We start from the raw sequence: 18,250 nt of genomic DNA, 5'->3' as shown, positions 1-18,250 counted from the left end.
TTCGGTTTGGTGTTCCCCTTTGATGTAATCTGAGAGAGAGAGAGAGAGAGAGAGAGAGAGAGAGAGAGAGAGAGAGAGAGAGAGGGAGAGAGAGAGAGAGAGAGAGAGAGATAATTTTGCTTCAATAATTGTGAAAATATTAGTCTTTGTCTCTGAGTTAAAGTATGCACATTCCACAGAGATGTAATACAAATTATTCCTCCGACTCAATAGTACATGCATACTGTTTATCCATGTACAACAACCACATTTAAATCTGTCTGCACAAGCATGCATCCCCCTTATCCATATTCTCACTTGAATAATATGTAGAGAATGTACATCAAAATACCAAACCCGTAGATTGGTATAATCTGTCCAGCCAGGTTGGATTTCCCTCCAGTTCCTGCACCTGTGCCTCCTCCCTTAGCCCTAGCTACGGCCTCAGTGTTGTGGCTCCTGGAGAACTGGGACCCCAAAGTGCTCTGTCCTTGGCTGTCCGGAGCCATTTGCCGATGCACCATTGGTGGAAAGCGTCCTGGACTACCTAACAGGATATTGACATGATTAACTGAGTAGTTGCCATACACATGAATTACTTCCATTGATTCCCATTGTCTAAAGTTTTATAAACAAAACAGTGGATAAATCAACTACTGCAATGACTGATTGGCTTCATGATATGCATACAATTTAAATATGATATAATATGCTACTACAGAAAGCCATGTGTTGCATTTAAAATGCTGTTATGTGATATAAAAGGTGAGGCTTTGATGCGAGCGCCTTCAACAGGAATGTACGTTTACTGCAAGGACCAGACAATTAAACTCGACGACGACGCAATAATCTATGGTTAAGATGGGGAAGGAACATTTCCTTTTATTCATTTAGCTTATTGTTTTATCCAAAGCAAAATACACATATTTCATAGGCTACAGTCGGTCCATCTGATAATCCGGGACTAGATATAAAAAAACATCCACCGCGCAGCAGTAACATCACCCCAAATGCTGACGATAGGACAGTGCAATAACAACATCCTATACAACATTAACAAATGAAAGCGTCCATGGCTAGTTATTTAACAAATTGCAATAGTTAGAAAAGACAGGCAAAACAATACCTTCAGTGTGTGCAGCATCCTTCTTCCCACGGGACAACAGCATTTTAGGAAGAAGTAAAGCAACGCATAGCACGAGACAAGTCGCCAGCGTCACTTTCTGAAATGTTGACATCGACATTTTTTATGCATAAAATATCCTTGACAGACAACCGTAAAATACCAACAACTAAAATATGTTATTCCATATGAAACGATGTCAGGTGGATGATGTGCGCGTCACCCTTGTAGGCACTTCCTTGTTCACTGAAACTGAAAACGGAAGTGCAGTTTCTATTTCAGTACAGTACCAGTAGATGACACTGCACTAATGCACAACGCTGCAAAATAATTATGTTCTTTGGTTTTAATGAAGTTTCCTTTTCAATGTTTGATCGGATTGCATAGAAAACCACCATTTCACATGTATTTGTACTCAATTGGAAATAAATTACTGCGTTCAGCCCCTTTACTATGGTTTTTGGGACGTTTATGCTAGTCTCAGGTATCAAGTGATGTATCAAATCCTGATCAAGTTGACGGTTGCCATTAGATTAAACCCAGATGAGCTGTGGACTTGCAGCTTTGTTTTTGGCCACTTCAATTAAGGTTTGCTAGCTGAGGTTAAGACATAAGGAGTGGAGTACAGGGTGTTTTTTTCCATTTCTTCAGACAAGCTCAGTAAAACAGCTGCTATGCAATACTGTCAGAGTTAGAATTAACTACCAAAGTTGGCAAAAGTATGTGAAAAAAAGTGTTTCCTGTGCAATATTCTTTATTCTCACTCAGTAAGTAAATGTAATTCAGCAGGCAGTGGTCCAGTCTCTCTTTCAGTTGCCAATAGGCAAACTACAGGGTTTTTGCACCCACCAGATTTCACACATACTTTTCATTATCATCAAAATAAATTGTTAGATCAATTCAGAGTCTATTTCATCCAGTTAAGAGTCAACTCTACTCAATCCATCAACTTCTATAAAGTAAAAAAATAACAGACATTTGTACAGATATTGAACACAATGATACATCTTAGCAATTCACTTCACGGAGCATGGAGTCCAGAGTCTGAAAACAGCAATATAAATTGCTGTATATCTGTGGCTTTTCTGTGCATTTTAGCACTAACGCTGAACATAGGTTCATTGAGATGAGCCTGGTATCTGACCAGCAGAGAGCAGAAGCATTCACTGAACTTGTTTCTCATCGTTTCCTTTCCAATTCCCTCCTTCATAGTCCAGCTGGCAAAGTATCATGTTGTCCTTGAAGAAAAACTTGTCCCCCACACAAAATCTGTAAAAGGGAAAACACAAGGGCTTCTAAATGTAATGAATCAGTTACAAATATGTCCAGTCTTGGTTAGGTTGAGTATTGTGATTCTGTGAAAACACTGAAGACAAAACATAGGCCATTGTTGTCGATCCATGGGTTGAAAGTAAAGTATATGTAGCCTAGTTGCTTGTTCAGGGCAAAAATTGAGCTACTGTAGCTCCTTGCTACGTCAGAAGTGAAAATAATCGATTTCAATCAGCTAATTGCTCTGCCTAATCTTACCTCTGGCGGCAGAGCTGGCAGGCAAAGCAGTCTAAATGGTAGACATTCTCCTTGGCTCTCATCACCATCTCAAAGGCAGGGATCAGCTTACTGCATGCTGCACAGTTCCCTGTCAAGCCAAAGAGCCTTGAGAGAGAGAGAGAGGGAGAGAGATAGAGAGAGAGATAGAGAGAGCAGTGGGTCAGGTGCTATACAAGTACCCCTTGTTTGCCTTAAGTAAAACATAAAATACAAGAAACCTTGGTGAACTTAAGATACAACATTTGATGTTTTAGTAGAGTTTCTGTATAAACCATGCAAATGTATGGTGAGCACTATCTAGCCTACTTAAGTCTTGACATGGATGAGATTTGTGCAAGGGAGATCAGACTTTGACCAAGAGTAAATCAGGATTTCTGATGACAAATGACATTGTCATTAACACGTAACAAACAAGAGCATAAAAGCAAGCAAGCCGTAACGTACAGAATGTTCTGACCAGCCTTGGTATGTGTCTGGTGTTTCTGCTTAAGGAGGCTACGAGCCTGATGCTAATTCTTTACTAATGGTCCAATTAAAATAAATCACATGGTTTTAATCCCTCTCTTCAAAGGCTTTCAGCCTGAAGGTTATGATGATGAGGAAAACAGGAGGCAATTTAACCAATTAAACTGTCAAAAGGGTTTTCCCCCTCTAAACCAGTGCAGCTAATGAGAGACTTAGTCTCAACCAAATCCAGCTGGATTTTAACACAAGACTTGCACATGGGTGTAGTAGTGTGGAGAAAACATTAAGCAGATTGAATTGTCAGCGAGACCATATCTCCATGTTAGCCAACTGATATGATACAACATCTCAATGCAACTACTAGGTCTTGTGTGAAAAGTAATGAGTGAATAGCCCCCAATAACAAATAGAAATCTCTGTTGAATGCGTTTAGAGAGCATATTGGGGATTGGGACATGGGGGTTCCTCTTAATCGTACCTGAGGTAATCTCGCCGGCAGAGGATCAGGTTGGCTTTTGTGTAGAGAGTGGAGCCTTCCTCACCCAGGCGACAGTCACAGCAGGCACACTTGAGACAGTCTTCATGCCAGTATCTGCCTATAGCCTGGAGCATGAAGCGGTCCTTGATCCCCCTCTTGCAGCCGGCACAGCCCTTAGGCTTTCCATCTGCATTAAAATACATTACTTGTATTACTGGAAAACACAGAGGACCATAGTGGGGCAGGCACACAGATGTCTAATCTTTGGCCCAAACATTTTCTGAGGCTTAATGCAGAAGATGATTGCCAATGGCCAGTAATTATCAGCTGTCCCAAGCAATGTGGTATTACCCTGAAATCAAAGTAAACCTATTCTGTACTCATGTTTTTGTGTTCTATAAATACAAGAGCTGATTAAGTTTGGTATACTTTTCATTAAGTCCAACAACATAACGTTACAACGTTAGACTCATACCTCATGCCATTCAGTGGACAGAATTGAAGAAAAAGCTATTCGAGCACTCACTGTCCTCGTTGTCCAATACCATCGTTCTGGATATAAAACAATCCTATTCGACGAGACCTTAACGCAGTTCGAACACTTCTCTTCTTGACGCTGGAACGCAAAGCCGAATTTTTAAGGTTGTTATTAACTTCATATGGTTTTTAATGTTGACTTATTTGGAACCCTTGTAAACCACCATATATCCATAATTACTTTCTCTCTCCCAGCGTTTTCAAACTAAATTGATCAAACCTCGCGTGCTTAAAAATGATCAGTTGGTTGTCCTTTTGCTTGCCTTGTATGCCAGTGAAGCGTGGTCCCGCCTTTTGTGTGTACTGTAGTGTTGAAAGTCTGGCAAAAATGCACCGTAAAACTGTCAACGGTGCCTAACACTATGTTCATTCTACAAAGTCATCATGCTCCGGTCTGATGAGTGGCACCTCCCTTCTTTGAATCAATTATTCAATAGTCACACTCCACTCGGTCTGTTCCTGGGGTCTTTTAGAATGAACTTATTGAACTCCAACCGCAGCAATTATCCTCTGGTACTCTTGTCATGTGTGAGATGTGTGTGTGTGGGTGAGTGCGTACGTGTGTGTTTGTGTGTGTGGGTGTGTATATATTTTGCGTTCAACCCAACCACTGCAACCCCCTCTTCATCACACTATAGACTATTTTCCCCAAATCACCAGGCTCAGCTACAAAGCTCAGACCATTTCTTTAAATTATACTTATCTACTTACCCAAATACTTTACTATGCATTATCTCCCTTTAATATGTGAATTACGCCTACTATGACAAGCATGACATATTGCTTACCTGACATGACATGCATTTATTTGTAACACATGGCTGTCAATTAGTTTATTTATTGATGCTAATTAAATACATGTAAGCTTTATGTTGCTTTAGATCCAAGTTTACATTGGAAGATACCTGTGGTTTGTGTCTGATGAAATTGGTAGCTTTCTTTCTCATTTGCTGATGAGTCAAGTTGTGTTCTTATTTCAAGGCTTGACATGAAGGTGTCTGAGTCTTGCATGTGTCGTGTAGCAAGAAGTTTATTTTCACTTGGAGTGCTTTTCAGTTTTGTCATTTAGGATAGATTGTATGTTGGTAGGGCTTTCCACACCTCCTTAACCATAGTTGACAATAACATTACCATTGAAATTCATTGTTTTATTGTGCTCAATGGTTCTGAAACAGAAGATACTTTGTCTTTTGATTATAGATATGGGTTTCTAACGTCTTGAGTTGTAATGAGATGTTGAGACATGCGGTCAGTGACAAACAACAAGGAACTTATCAGCTTTTCCCATTGTGTGGAAGACTTAGACATCTGGGGACATCTAGTGGGGCAATAGGGTGACGTTTGTCAAAAAATCTAATTGTAATATATATCCAATGTCAGATTTTAGTCTCTAGGTCATGTTCTAAAACAGAACATTTTAAGGTGATCAGATTTGACTTTATTTCCTCTGGAACAGATCACTTTTGTACTGCATTTACAAACGTAAATTGTGTTTACACGGCATAAATAGAAAGTGGCATTACTATTTCAAAAGTGATTGTGGTTTCATGCAAACATGACTCTCCTGAATACTCTAATCAATGCTACAACGATACCAAGGAGATAGGAAAAACATATATGTGTATTCCACGTGCTTATATTTAGCTTCGACTAACCAATTTTTGGTGTGATTATTTGTATGGGATGCTCATATTTCAACTTATTATCACATTAAAAAAATAAAGGTCTATGTGAGCTTTACCATATACAGCTAGAAAGAAAACAAATCTACGTAGGTCCCGCTACACGTTTTGACTTTATTACCCTCACTTACCAAGCTGATTGCTTGACAGTCTAACTGTCAGTCAGTCACAGTCTCTGATGCTACACAGACTTCCTTCTTTTTCCAAAGACATTGTTGATGAGCTTGGCCATAGACTTGGAGCCGCTGTAGTGGCGCCGGTCAGCAGCACGGTATTTGTGGTGCACCATTACCCTGCGAATGAGGCCAGTAAAAAGGTTGACGATGTCTTGGTAGCTCTCAGCTGCAGACACCTCTTGGAAGTAGCAGTGGTTCTCCTGCGCCAGGCATTGTCCCTCCTCCTCGTACACTTGTCTGGCATGGCACAAGTCCTGCTTGTTTCCCACCAGGCACACTGGCACATCCACCTCTCTGATTGAGAAGGGGACAGTTTACCAGCTTAACATGGTAATCTCCAGAAATACCAAATTGACTATAAAGCTAATTCAAACCTACCAGCTGCAGTTGATAGTTTGTCTATAGGTATCATGGAGAACATGGGCTTTCATTAACTGGCAGAGCGCTCCAGACAAACTGGCAAGAGACTGTATGGCAGCTGTTTAGTAGGATCACATCACATCCCTATAAAATATTCCACGGCATGAGAACTTGTTTTGGAATCTTTTTATGTTATGGCATACAGAAAAGGATTGTTTTGGGTTGAGTTCATCAAGCTACCTAATTAATCCAAGCAAGCCTTGGGGTTTTGAACCCCAGTCAATATTTTTTCCAGAATCCATGTTCACCACAAACCTTGACTTTGAATCCCGGGTATATTTATTATTGAAATAAAACTCAAATTTTGATCAGACGAGCACTCACCCCCAACTGTTCTCCACGTGTACGTCTTTTATCTGCCCCAGGATGTTCTTGGCGTTGATAAAAGAATTTCGGTCATTGATATTGTAGACCACCATAAAGCCATCAGCCCAGTCCACCGGCTTTTCCAGGACACACCTGGCCTCTGTGCTCTGAGTCACACCACAGGTAGCACATGTTAGCAGTCATAGGTAGTGGCTCAAGATCATTGGTTGACTATACCTTGCCCCCTGCCATTTTTACAATTGTCTTTTGGTTTAATTCTGCTTCAGAGAGACATGAAAAAGCCACCACGAGACTCTCCTGCCTCAATATAATTCTCAAAAAAAGACCATGGGCCATAGCACATTTTGGAACTCTTGGAAACAAGTGCCTTAAAAAAAACAAAAAAAAAACATTCTTTAGGCTCTGTTCTTCTTTATTTTACGAACAGGCCACTGTAAAGGACAGAGGTGAAAGCATTCACCGTAGCCTTCCTTTAAGGTCCTGATTTATATTAAGCACTGTGGAGAAAAACAATTCCAAAGCCTTTTCTTCTTGGCCGTAGGGTTTCTAATAAAGCCGAACTTGGCAATAAAGCCTTCTCAGGTCTCTGCCCTTCTCGGCTATGCATCAATCAGGTTATATAGCTCTCTCCTTCAAATGCAGACTTATTGGCACAAATCACTCAGGATACACTTGAATCTATTCAAATCCCCAACTTTAAGTGAGTTATGAATGGGGTAGTGGGCATCACAGCAGTGTATTCCACCCAACCCTCTTTCTGCTTGTCTGGGACATGAGATGAGCCAGGTGGAAGAATTAATGTCCAGGCATAGTCATTTATTCTATCATCCAGTGATCTTGAGTGATGTAGTGCATTTGAACCACCTGTATGTACTGTGCATTTAGACTTATGCCATACACAATTTCCAGCCCTTTTAGGTGCACAAAGAGCTAAACTACAGTTTAAAATCGTATAAAAGTAATGTAAATACTAACATTAGGAGAGACTTGGTATAATTATAACACTTTTTAGCTATTCTCAGTTTCTCTACTGAGCGTGTACGCAGTAAATCACATGATTGTGCCCTCCGAATGGAGGAATTACAAGGCTTGGAACTAAGCCATGTAACAACTTCACCTGGTCAACACTGCCTTACCATGCATTTAAGTCAGAATGCCAAAGTAAGTCTATTCTTGTTTTGTTAATTAGTCACTCTTTTGCACATAGGAATTGTACCTGGGAGCATGGGTCATACATCTCCAGGTTCAACTGTCTGCCATCGACAGAAAGTCTTTTGTGGTACAAGGAGTCTATAAAATACAAAGAAAACAGTCAATTGGGTAACTGTGAGAACATGAGTCATTTGTGTCTAATAGTTTGCATATTTGTTAACCAACAAGAGACTCTAGATGACGGGGCATCATGACAAGAACAAACAGATCCCATTACAGTTTCTTTTCCCAGATGGTGGGCATACTCAATGAGTTGAAGTCAGTCCCCCCTGTCAGGCGACTACCTACCCTGCCTCTAAGGTTGGCAAAAAAAAGCACCTACTGGCATTTGAGGCATACTCTCCGATGAAGCGCTTTGTCAGGAACCTTACTAAGACAGCTAGAGGAAAATGGGGCAAAAAAACGTCACTTTAGTATACACATCATTCAGAAGTTAACATGCTAAAATAGGTATCACATGATCCCGCAGACAGAAGGGTTAGGGGTGCCACATTTTACAGGATGGAGGAGTGAAACTGTACCCATGCATGAAAGGGCTGAATGGTTTAACAAATGAGGGATGTTTGCATATTTGGCAACCAAAGCGGTAATTTCTGCTCTCTTTAACTTCTAGGCCGTGAGCACACTATCCTCTCTGTGTGTGCAGTTTAAGGCTGGAGTTATGGGCCTGTGCGGTCACAGCTTTCAATCTCAGTAGAAGACTGGGATGTCATCACACAGTGTGACAACTGCATAGGCTTTTTGTAACATGTAAAAAGATATGTTGAAAGTCAAGGAATTGAAATAGATTGATTTCTTGTTCTTGTTTCATGTGTCTGTTATGCTTTTGTGTACGTGTGTACGTTTGTGTGTGTGTATGTGTCTGCATGTTTACACATCTCCACAGAAACCACCCTGCACTCTGTTCTGTCTGGCACGAAATAGGGATGTCCCACTGTTTTATTGAACACATGCATCAGGGCTCTGTCTCAACAATCTTGGTCTCTGAATACCTATTCAACAGGACACCATGCGGTCACTTTTTATGATCTCCCTCATGTACTGACTTGTCCAGATACAGAGAGGAAACAAATTAGTCACTCATAGGATTGTTTTTGTATGTAGTTCTCTCTGTTTCAAAATGCATTGTTGTTGTATATTAGTATCACCAAAGCGTCTACTTTAGTCTGCAGTATGTGTTCACAAACACCACACATTCATCTTGGGAGACTCATGTATTTCAAGCCATGTGTCAAACAAGTTAAGGTATTGGTTGTGGCCTCTACTTTTACTTTCTACTGACTTAAAAAAAAGAAAGTTAAATACTCTTTAATCTCCTCAGTATACCAACACATCACAACCCCCACAAAAGGATCCATGAAGATCCCCCCCTACTCTCACCCAGCGGATTTCTCCATCTTACATTACATTACACGTAAAGTCTGGTGAATCTCTCACCTGATTTGCCAGCTCCTTTGCTGCCCAGCAGGGCCAGTTTGATGTCATTCATAGTATCTCCTCTGGTCTCTTTCAGGTCTGTCTGTGTTGTGTCTGGTGCCTGACCCTCACATTAATAACATGCTTTTGGTCTGCGAAGAATTGCTGCTTCTCTTTTTAAAGTCAGCCTCGGACTCGCTTGCAAGCTTGCTAGCTCTTTCCCCCCCCCCCCTCTCTCTCTCTCTCTCTCTCTCTCTCTCTCTCTCTCTCTCTCTCTCTCTCTCTCTCTCTCTCTCTCTCTCTCTCTCTCTCTCTCTCTCTCTCTTTCTTTCTCCCTGTCTCACCCTCTCTCTCTTTCTCTGTCCCTCTGTCCCTCTTTCAACTGCCCTCTTATTTCTACTTTTCTCTCTCTGGGGAGTCCCCCAGCCTACAGTAATATGCACTTTTATAGCACTTTTTTAGTCATAGCACTGAGTCAAAGTTCAGAAGGTTGAGGGTCTGATCCCAAACCATAAGGAACAACAAATTGGCCATGCTTAATTTTTCATTTTGATACTTTATTCTGTGCTTGGATCTGCATCAGAAACAGTATATATTATATATTTACATTTAGTCATTTAGTCATATATATATAATATAATACAGTACACGGTGCGTTTGGGATTATACAGTTGGCTATGCCAAAACTACCCAGATGTCCTACTGGATCCAGTCACATTTTATAGTAGCCTACACATGCCAGAAAGCTTTCCTGGCTGTCCTGAAACCTTTAGGTACTTTGGGGCTTTCTTCCCAATGTGAAAAGATCCAAAGCTTCAGGCATAAAACATGGAGCGCACAGTGACATCTAGTGGTTTGCTGAATGTCATTTCGATTTTCTGGTATTTGTTTTCACTTAACGTGTGTGTGTGTGTGTCAATATGCTACAACTAAAAGTTTTAAATATGTCGCAGTGGCACTGGCACCTGCCGGTGGCACCTGCCGTCAAAATTAATTTAGAGCAGGCACATTATTAAATGATGATGTCCCACATGCCATAGTGCAAAGACAACACTGTCAAAGTTTGTTTGTTGGAGTATAGTTTAGGTATATCAATTCAATATTATCTAACGAGATTCACGAATTTCATAGGTCAGAGATATAGGCATGTAATATAAAGCAGAATGTTTAAACTTTCAAGTGCTATACTTTATTATTATAAAAGAAGTATTGTTAATATTATAATGGTTATTGTGGTTGGCGTGCATTCATATTTCTGGGAATAATGTTAGTGATATATTGTTGCAGTTGTATGACAGAGCAGCTAGGGGGAGGGTGAGAGTCAGATCAGACACAGCAACTCCAATTAGTGGCAGAGACCAGGTCAACGCAGACAGACACAGAGACACGCTGAGAAAGACACATCCTAGACGAAGGGTGTTACTAAAAAATAAAAGTCTAAGAACACAGGGGTGAACGAAAAGGAGATACACTTGCTTTCAGTTGTTGTAGAGAGGCGGCCTCTAGCTACAGGGAGTCCGAAATAGAGAGAGTGAGGAGGACATTTAGGCGGTTGAGAAAGAAGAGAGCACGGCAAGAAAAAGGTTATTTTACAGGCACAGACCCTCTCAGCTTATGCTGACATGTCCAACTTTACTGGCACCTGGAAGATGAAGAGCAGTGAGCATTTTGATGAACTTCTCAAAGCTCTTGGTAAGCCCCTTATTTTGTCCTCTCTTTCTGACTATCTTTTCCCTTCCTTAATTTGGTTTCCAGTACCATGCACAACGAGTTATGCCTGCATCAGTTTGAATATCCATCATGTACACTGAAATATCTTTAAAAAAATGATCTGGTCTTGAAAAGACGCACTGAACATTTTTGAAAATGTAACGGACATGGTTTTGTTATAAGAACAGTATACTGACCTGCATGTGGCTGATAATATTGTTCATGTAAAGCTTTTAACTGGGGCAGACATGGGCAACGCCAGACAGGGTGTGTAGACCCCGATAGAATACTCATGTCCCATCTTTTGTTCTTTTTCTCTTTTAGTCTTTACTCATTACTGGGATGCAATGATGAAGGAGAAGTGGGTCACTTGATTATGTTGTGTGCGGGTTATGGCCATGTATGGACTACAATAGACACATTAAGGAATTTAAGGACCCAGGCTTTTCATTTCACTTATTGTTGTTCACCACAAGAATAACCATGGGCGCTGAATGTACATGTGTTGCTATTGTATGACTTTGAGTAGATTCATGAAGTGACCTAATTCTTTTTTTGTTGTAGTTATTCATTATTATCAATTAATTCTTCTTAGATTTTCATATGAAAAGGGTTAAAGTGAGTAGTTTCAAGAGAACCTAATGGTAAACATTTGACCTTTATCAAGACATTCTGATTAAGATGATAGGTATGTGATGTAACCAAATTTATGAATGTAAGTTTAATTGAGGAATTCATAAAGAATGTGTACTATTAATTAATCAATCAATCTGCATTAAATGCCAGTAAATATATTTTCATAATTTAACATTGTCTTGATATACAACATTTATGCATATACACAAATACGTACATTATATACCGTAGATACTGAATATATACTGTTTGTTTCAATGTATACATTCATGAATAGTCCCTGCCAAATGTTCATGTGAGCTGTCTCATTTTCATGTTCAAGACGAAATGATAAAATGAAACTCCTCCAATCATGCCCTTGTTAACCACATCTAAAGTTCAATACATTCCCCTTGTAAACTGTGAGGTCAGTGTTATTGGAGTTTGCACAACACAAAATTACAGGTGACTGACCTAGATATATTCGATTTGAACTGCCAAATAGAGTGCTGTCCAAGTCATTCAATAGCAAGGGGAATAAGATGAAATATTGCTACTGAATATTTCCCAAACAATTCAGAGTGTAATAAAATACTTTTCTCAATGTGTAGTAAGTCATTTTAATTATTCGATTAACCACGTCTCTTTCTGACTTCCCTTTCTTCATACTCCTGTCTAGGTGTGAATGCCATGCTGCGTAAGGTGGCTGGCGCTGCGGCGTCCAAGCCCCACGTAGAGATCCGCCAGACTGGGGAGCAGTTCTACATAAAGACCTCTACCAGCGTGCGCACAACGGAGATCAATTTCCACATCGGCAAGGAATTTGATGAGGAGACTGTTGATGGCAGGAAATGCAAGGTAGTGTTTGTAGGCAACATGATGGAGATCGAGGAGGTGGTGAATGACCAGGGCATTCCACTCGGTTTGATTTGATCTAAACTGAGTAAATTGGTCAATTTATTGGTATGCAGAAACAAGTATGTTACGTGCAGTCACAAAATTGTAATCTGATTAGTATTTTGAATATATATTTATAAATATGTTTTTATAATAGTTGCTGATTTTAGAGTTTTGGAAGACATAAAAAAGTAGAAACAAGCATTTGCAAGACTCCTCCCCAGTATTGGACCCCTGACATTTGATCACAGCTGCACCAAAACATAATAGAATAGTGATCTCAAATAGTCTCATATTCAGCCCTGATTAACTGGCTTGTACTGGAGGGCCTACTAGAGAGGGGCGGGTTTGTGTTTTTGAATGGAGGAGTGAATGGCCTGAATGGCCTGCCCTATGGTTAAAGGGATTACATACTGATCTGTCACTGGCAGAGATGATTATGGTTCACACTGGCACAAGGTTAAAAGCTCTCTTTAATCAGGGGATTTGAATAGATCAGAGAGCCTTTCTCACTTCCAGAGCCTGTCCTGTTTAGCCAGGGATTGATAAGGAGAATCCAGGAAGGGTGTCATCTCTCTTGGGGTATCAAAGTGAAAAAGGGAGATTTAAAAGTGCTTGTTAGAAAGCTTATTTCCAATTGTCAATATGTTTGACCTCAAAATTGTTTTTTGTTTGTGGCGCATCCCTGCATTTCAAGGACGTGAAAGAGCCCAGGGTATGTTTGACACGATGCAAGCCTTTATAAACAATACAAGAACAAATGTATTGGGAGAGGGTGGGGGTGGAGAGAAAATTGAGAATTGTTCGAAAGTTGACTTGGAGAGGAAGGGAGAAAGTAGATAAAAAAGAGAAGAGTGGAGGGAGAGAATGAAAGCAAATCCTTGTAGTCAGTGCCAGAGACTAATGATCGTGGAGAACGGGGCCGTGGCTAATCAACTTTCTGTGCCTTTTGGTGTGTTAGAAAGGGGCAGTGAGAGTTTGAGAAAAGCCTAGCTCAGATCTGTACTCTACGGTTCTGGATAGTCTCTGTTGGGCCAACAACTCAGCAGGGTTTGATTGCTTCACCCACTTTTGATATGTTGATTACCATTGAGGTCTCAGAGACTATGAACCATGTCAGTCTGCTTGGAGGAACATCAAACAGGATGTTGAAAGGCAGTTCTGCTAAAGCAGAGAGCACATCACATCCAAAATCTTAACAGTAGTAGCAGCAGTATTTGTATAGATTACATCACCATGGTCAAGAATTGTTAGGATGCAAGTCTATACACAACATGGGATGGTTTTTATGAAGGTAACCAAATATATTCCTCCAAATTTTTTACTTACGTCAACATGCTTACAAAGGTGATTTTTTTTTTTTTATTGGACCAACCTAGACTAACAATATTGTCCACCGCTATTGTCCAAATCCAAAGGAGGGAACACGTTTTGGAAGAATGGTGTTCCAAGGCCTAACAGTTTCCTAAGACTCAATTGTTTTTGTCCTTTAGTTTGTCACCCATCTATAGTTTTAATAGAGCAAGGTTAACAGTAGGGGCAACAGAAATCACTTCTTTGTCATCAAACAAAGTTATGGAACCATTTATGGGCTAATTTCAGATCATCTTTAACCAACTGTGTCAATGATTGCAGTCAAGTTTTACACCCAGATATCTTATCAATATTCCAATGAAAACATGAATGCAGCATTACTCCCCCTTGAGGCTGACATATGAAAGCACATCAGTACTTCAGCCAAAGAGCACATTACGGTACATTAGCTTGTGGTACGTACGGTACCGTAGTACATTGCAGCATATTAAATGTTAAACATCTGTATTTACTTGACAGAAATAATTCTGCCTTCTCACCCCTCTTTCAACAGAGTGTTGCTACCTGGGAAACAGAGAATAAGATATACTGCAAGCAAACCATTGTGGAAGGAGATGGACCCAAGACATACTGGACAAGAGAATTGAACGGCGATGAGCTCATATTGGTGAGAACAGTAGTGAACACTTAGGAGAGGGCAACATTCTACAATTTTGAAGGCCTATTTGGAATTGATATAAGATCTGGCCCATTTATGATGGTGATCAGGGCTCTCAAGTCTCACGCTTTCGATTCTCACACATTTTAACCATTTCACACGCTCTCACGCAACACCTTGTATTCCTCACGTACAGTAGACCCTCATAGTCACAAATCTCTGACAAGTGTCATAGCTTTGTGCTAGACGACATTTGTTGATAAGAGTTTTAAGTTATATTTTCGTTTAAGTATGAAAATCTGTGTTTTCCCCTCAGATCTTCGCAGCAGATGACGTGAAATGTACACGGATCTATATAAGAGAATGAAGCTTCTTCAGTGTCAGCTGGGCAGGAAAGGCAAACCAGACACCTAAACACCCCGGTCAAACGACCCTATTTATGTAAAAGTAGCAATGAGCTGCATAATCACAATGCAACAACATTATTACTGTAATTTTGTCTGGTGAAGTTTATTACAGTTCAACAACAAATGTGATTTTTGGTTCATACCTGCAACTTGATAATAACAAAAACAAATGTTTGTTAGGTATATGTTTAGACAAATTCAAATGAAAATAAAATCTGATAAAGTACTATGTGGTGGATCAGATTTTTTATTAATTTTTTCACAATCTAATTGTACATGTTGTTTTGTCTTTATGAAGTTTTACAGTGACCTTAGAGACAGAATAAGGAAGGCATGCTACATTTTCAGACAATGTTTCAAAGATGTCAGATTAAGTCAGGTACACAGTGATTTGTCCAAACTGTTTTGCAGTAGAAATATCGTGCTGGATAGGCTATTCCCTAATTTATGGGAGAATTGAGGCCTAGAAATAAAATGTAAGCTGTGGCATTAGGAAATATCAAATACAATAGAATGGCATTTAGAACAATTACCTAACAATTATTGCTCACAATTATAAACAAATTAAAATAGCCACAATGAGAAGGAAAGCCTTCTACATGAACACCAACATGTTAGTTTTATGACTATTCTGCAAGTTTGAATGAAGTCCCAATACGTGGATCAGGTGAGGTGTGGGAAAAAAATTAACAAAAGTTGATTATTAGTTGTACCAGTTTGGCCCCAAAAACGTATTCCAATGAGACTAATAGGAGAAAATGATTGTTTGAAAGATACCCCCCCCCCCCCCCCCCTTGCATTTCTCAAGTTCCGAGTACAATTTTAAAAATCTCTGTCATCCAGTGACAACAGACGAGATGTGCACAAAGGATGCAACTGCCTGAAAAGGACTTTTGTGTCCCAGAATATAAAAAACTAAAACTTTTTACAGCTGCCAGGGATAAACTGGTCTTCTTTTTTCTATTCTGCCTAGCAAGAACAGTAAAATAACTGGTATCTTTGGAAGAAACTATTGTCCATCTCCACTGCAAAAATTTCACTTTAAGTTCAGGTTCTGGGATTATAATTATTAGACAACAAAATCAAACACGCACAGTGGTACTAACAAAGTGTCTCTGAAGCATGAAGGTCATATCAGAGGAAATAATTTGTTTCTTCCTGAGCGCACCTCAATATATTGGGAAATGGGCTGAGATGCAAGCCTGCTGTGATGTAAATTTAATGACTAACTGTAACTCTGTAACAAACAATTAATTGTTTGTTGCTGTAACAAACAATTAATTGTTTGTTACCCTCGCACATGGCCGAATGGGGCAATGTTTCTTAGCTACTTACTATTTTAGTTCATCACACTGTTTTTGAAGATGTGCATAACCTGCTCCTACAATTATCTTGCTATGATGTCAGCGATGAACAGTATTATTCCACGATGATCTCAAAACAGAAAAAATATATAAAAATCACCTTCTCAAGGATTTGCAAAACCACATGGAAACCCTGATAAGAGTGTGAATCGACAACTTCTAGTACACTGATCTGTCAAGCAAAAAGCTGACTCTCATCTAAAACTGAGGTAAATACAAAATATTAGGCAACAAGAGGTTATGAATATGGAAAATAAAAGAACTGTTGTTGGAAGGTGAGTGTGCATGAGCATTCAGACAGGAGATGTATTGCTCAGCGGTAGATTTTCCCCATTACATACTTTTTTGCATAATCTCTGCTTGAATGAATACATCATTTTCATTAATGTATATTCAGAAGGGTTATGCAATTGCTAGACATGTAATCCTCCTATTGTGTTCGGAATGGGGGCCCCAGCCCAAGTGCATTGAGGAGAAATGTATATCTGTTGAATGCACTATAACGATACTTTTTCATGTCATTCCACTACACACTGAAATACCATATACAGTTTCCCACAGTTAATTCTATGCTGACAGTAAATGGGTCGACACACACATAAAAACAACTGTATTTATCTACTGTACTTTTCAACATGACTCATTACTTTTACCAGTTGGAGACACAGGGTTCAGTGAACCTGTGTCAGTCCAGGTCCTCGTCAAGACCCTTCTAGCGCTAGCTGATAACTAGGTCATGGAGAGAATGGGCTCTTGCCTCTCACCTGTCTACTCTCATTTGATCTGCAGCAATAAGGAACCACACAGGGAGAGGACCACGAGGAACTGCACTTCCCTTTATGAGATTAGCCTGAGCCCAACCCACCTTGACTTTGTAAAGTCTGCAGTCTGTTGAGCTACTAAAATCTCAGACAGTGCTAGACAGTGCTACCATTAGGGGGGCATGCATTACACTTCTGGGTATTACAGTATTACAGTAAGCAACCAGCTGATTGGAGAGAGAATTACTGTACACATCAACAAGAAAAATGACCAATTAGGACACACAGTGGAAGTAGCAACCTCTGACTGAGGGACAGGGGGAAACAAGATAACATACATCCAGCAGATGTTTGTCAATCAGGCAGATACTACATCTTAGACCTGCAGGTTATGGTAGGAACGCACATATAATACATGAATGAATAACAAGACAGAATACATGAACAGATAATAAGAAAATAGCTGATTGTGATTAACAGAAGCACATGATAAATCCCTGATTTCTCTTCCATGGGACAGGCCACACCTCCGTGCTTCTGCTTACAGTCGACAGGCAGGGTCTTTAGACCGCTGTGCCCTCCCTTAAATCTCTTGAGATCTGGTCTCATGAGGCAGAGGAAAAAGCACATAGAGCATGGACTAACTGGGGCTACTTTTGCCAAATCCGCAATAATACAACCCTTTCCTATGGCAACACAGTTGTTTGGCTGCCGTGGCAACAGAAACTGTGCGTTTATACAGCCCTCGACACCTTTATAGACCCCTCCCCAGAAACGGCATCAGCTGCTGCATTCCCACCAGGACAATCAGTTCGTTCCCCAATCAAAATCTGGTTATGAGCGTCGCTGGCATCGCAGCGTGACATGGCACAGGATTATCAGAGTATTGCCACCAGACATCAGCAAATCTCCACCACACATTGCTGCAGCAGAGCCCTCTGCATCACAGAAGACACTACCCACCCTGGCTGTTATCTGACATGCCACCTACCATGAGAAACTTCTTCCCCATTCCACCATGTTGTTCGCATGCTCAACATCCATCAGCAGTAGACAGTCTGCCACCCCTGTCTGGGCTGTCTGACCCACCCCCACAAACACTTACTTCTGTAGACTGTTCTCTCTTGCCCATGGCACTCCAGGAACAAAGCTTTCAAC

The 18,250-nt window shown here is 40.3% G+C and overlaps 4 protein-coding genes across 5 annotated transcripts; 1 reads left to right on the top strand and 3 right to left on the bottom strand.

Moving 5' to 3' along the window:
* Window positions 1-293: 293 nt before the first annotated feature.
* ric3b (RIC3 acetylcholine receptor chaperone b) lies at window positions 294-1,349 on the bottom strand. The gene is made up of 2 exons (XM_062460823.1): window positions 1,106-1,349; window positions 294-526 (listed from the first exon to the last, which is right to left on the bottom strand). The coding sequence occupies exons 1-2, from the start codon at window positions 1,221-1,223 to the stop codon at window positions 294-296; spliced, it is 351 nt and encodes a 116-aa protein (XP_062316807.1). The 5' UTR covers window positions 1,224-1,349.
* Window positions 1,350-1,793: 444 nt separating this feature from the next.
* LOC134020552 (rhombotin-1-like) lies at window positions 1,794-4,652 on the bottom strand. Of its 2 annotated transcripts, none has more exons than XM_062460699.1 (4): window positions 4,072-4,652; window positions 3,597-3,783; window positions 2,633-2,758; window positions 1,794-2,371 (listed from the first exon to the last, which is right to left on the bottom strand). In XM_062460699.1, the coding sequence occupies exons 2-4, from the start codon at window positions 3,728-3,730 to the stop codon at window positions 2,266-2,268; spliced, it is 366 nt and encodes a 121-aa protein (XP_062316683.1). In that variant the 5' UTR covers window positions 3,731-3,783; window positions 4,072-4,652; the 3' UTR covers window positions 1,794-2,265. The 2 variants fall into 2 exon arrangements, with proteins under 2 accessions (XP_062316683.1, XP_062316681.1); XM_062460697.1 differs by having other exon boundaries at window positions 4,123-4,652.
* Window positions 4,653-5,142: 490 nt separating this feature from the next.
* Window positions 5,143-9,560, bottom strand: LOC134020551 (ras-related and estrogen-regulated growth inhibitor-like protein). The gene is made up of 5 exons (XM_062460696.1): window positions 9,388-9,560; window positions 8,273-8,329; window positions 7,955-8,028; window positions 6,736-6,884; window positions 5,143-6,285 (listed from the first exon to the last, which is right to left on the bottom strand). Exons 1-5 carry the CDS (start codon window positions 9,437-9,439, stop codon window positions 5,997-5,999), a joined length of 621 nt encoding a protein of 206 aa, XP_062316680.1. The 5' UTR covers window positions 9,440-9,560; the 3' UTR covers window positions 5,143-5,996.
* A 1,150-nt stretch (window positions 9,561-10,710) lies between these two features.
* Window positions 10,711-15,187, top strand: LOC134020550 (cellular retinoic acid-binding protein 1). Its single transcript, XM_062460695.1, has 4 exons — window positions 10,711-11,058; window positions 12,371-12,549; window positions 14,456-14,569; window positions 14,877-15,187. Exons 1-4 carry the CDS (start codon window positions 10,989-10,991, stop codon window positions 14,925-14,927), a joined length of 414 nt encoding a protein of 137 aa, XP_062316679.1. The 5' UTR covers window positions 10,711-10,988; the 3' UTR covers window positions 14,928-15,187.
* Window positions 15,188-18,250: the final 3,063 nt, after the last annotated feature.

The sequence above is a fragment of the Osmerus eperlanus genome, chromosome 5, assembly GCF_963692335.1.
Source record: "Osmerus eperlanus chromosome 5, fOsmEpe2.1, whole genome shotgun sequence".
Classification (NCBI taxonomy): Eukaryota; Metazoa; Chordata; class Actinopteri; order Osmeriformes; family Osmeridae; genus Osmerus; species Osmerus eperlanus.
This window is presented reverse-complemented; position numbering and strand designations above follow the sequence as displayed.

Excerpts from the sequence above, each read along its gene's own strand:
- ric3b (XM_062460823.1), bottom strand. The coding sequence starts at position 1,223 with ATGTCGATGTCAACATTTCAGAAAGTGACGCTGGCGACTTGTCTCGTG. Across the intron at positions 527-1,105 it reads GGATGCTGCACACACTGAAG|GTAGTCCAGGACGCTTTCCA; the intron begins GTATTGTTTTGC and ends ATATCCTGTTAG.
- LOC134020550 (XM_062460695.1), top strand. The coding sequence starts at position 10,989 with ATGTCCAACTTTACTGGCACCTGGAAGATGAAGAGCAGTGAGCATTTT. Across the intron at positions 12,550-14,455 it reads TTGATGGCAGGAAATGCAAG|AGTGTTGCTACCTGGGAAAC; the intron begins GTAGTGTTTGTA and ends CTCTTTCAACAG. Across the intron at positions 14,570-14,876 it reads ACGGCGATGAGCTCATATTG|ATCTTCGCAGCAGATGACGT; the intron begins GTGAGAACAGTA and ends TTTTCCCCTCAG.
- LOC134020552 (XM_062460697.1), bottom strand. The coding sequence starts at position 4,144 with ATGGTATTGGACAACGAGGACA. Across the intron at positions 2,759-3,596 it reads TGCCGGCGAGATTACCTCAG|GCTCTTTGGCTTGACAGGGA; the intron begins GTACGATTAAGA and ends CTCTCTCTCAAG. Across the intron at positions 2,372-2,632 it reads TGCCAGCTCTGCCGCCAGAG|ATTTTGTGTGGGGGACAAGT; the intron begins GTAAGATTAGGC and ends TCCCTTTTACAG.
- LOC134020551 (XM_062460696.1), bottom strand. The coding sequence starts at position 9,439 with ATGAATGACATCAAACTGGCCCTGCTGGGCAGCAAAGGAGCTGGCAAA. Across the intron at positions 6,885-7,954 it reads TGTATGACCCATGCTCCCAG|AGCACAGAGGCCAGGTGTGT; the intron begins GTACAATTCCTA and ends GGTGTGACTCAG. Across the intron at positions 6,286-6,735 it reads CACGTGGAGAACAGTTGGGG|AGAGGTGGATGTGCCAGTGT; the intron begins GTGAGTGCTCGT and ends CTTCTCAATCAG.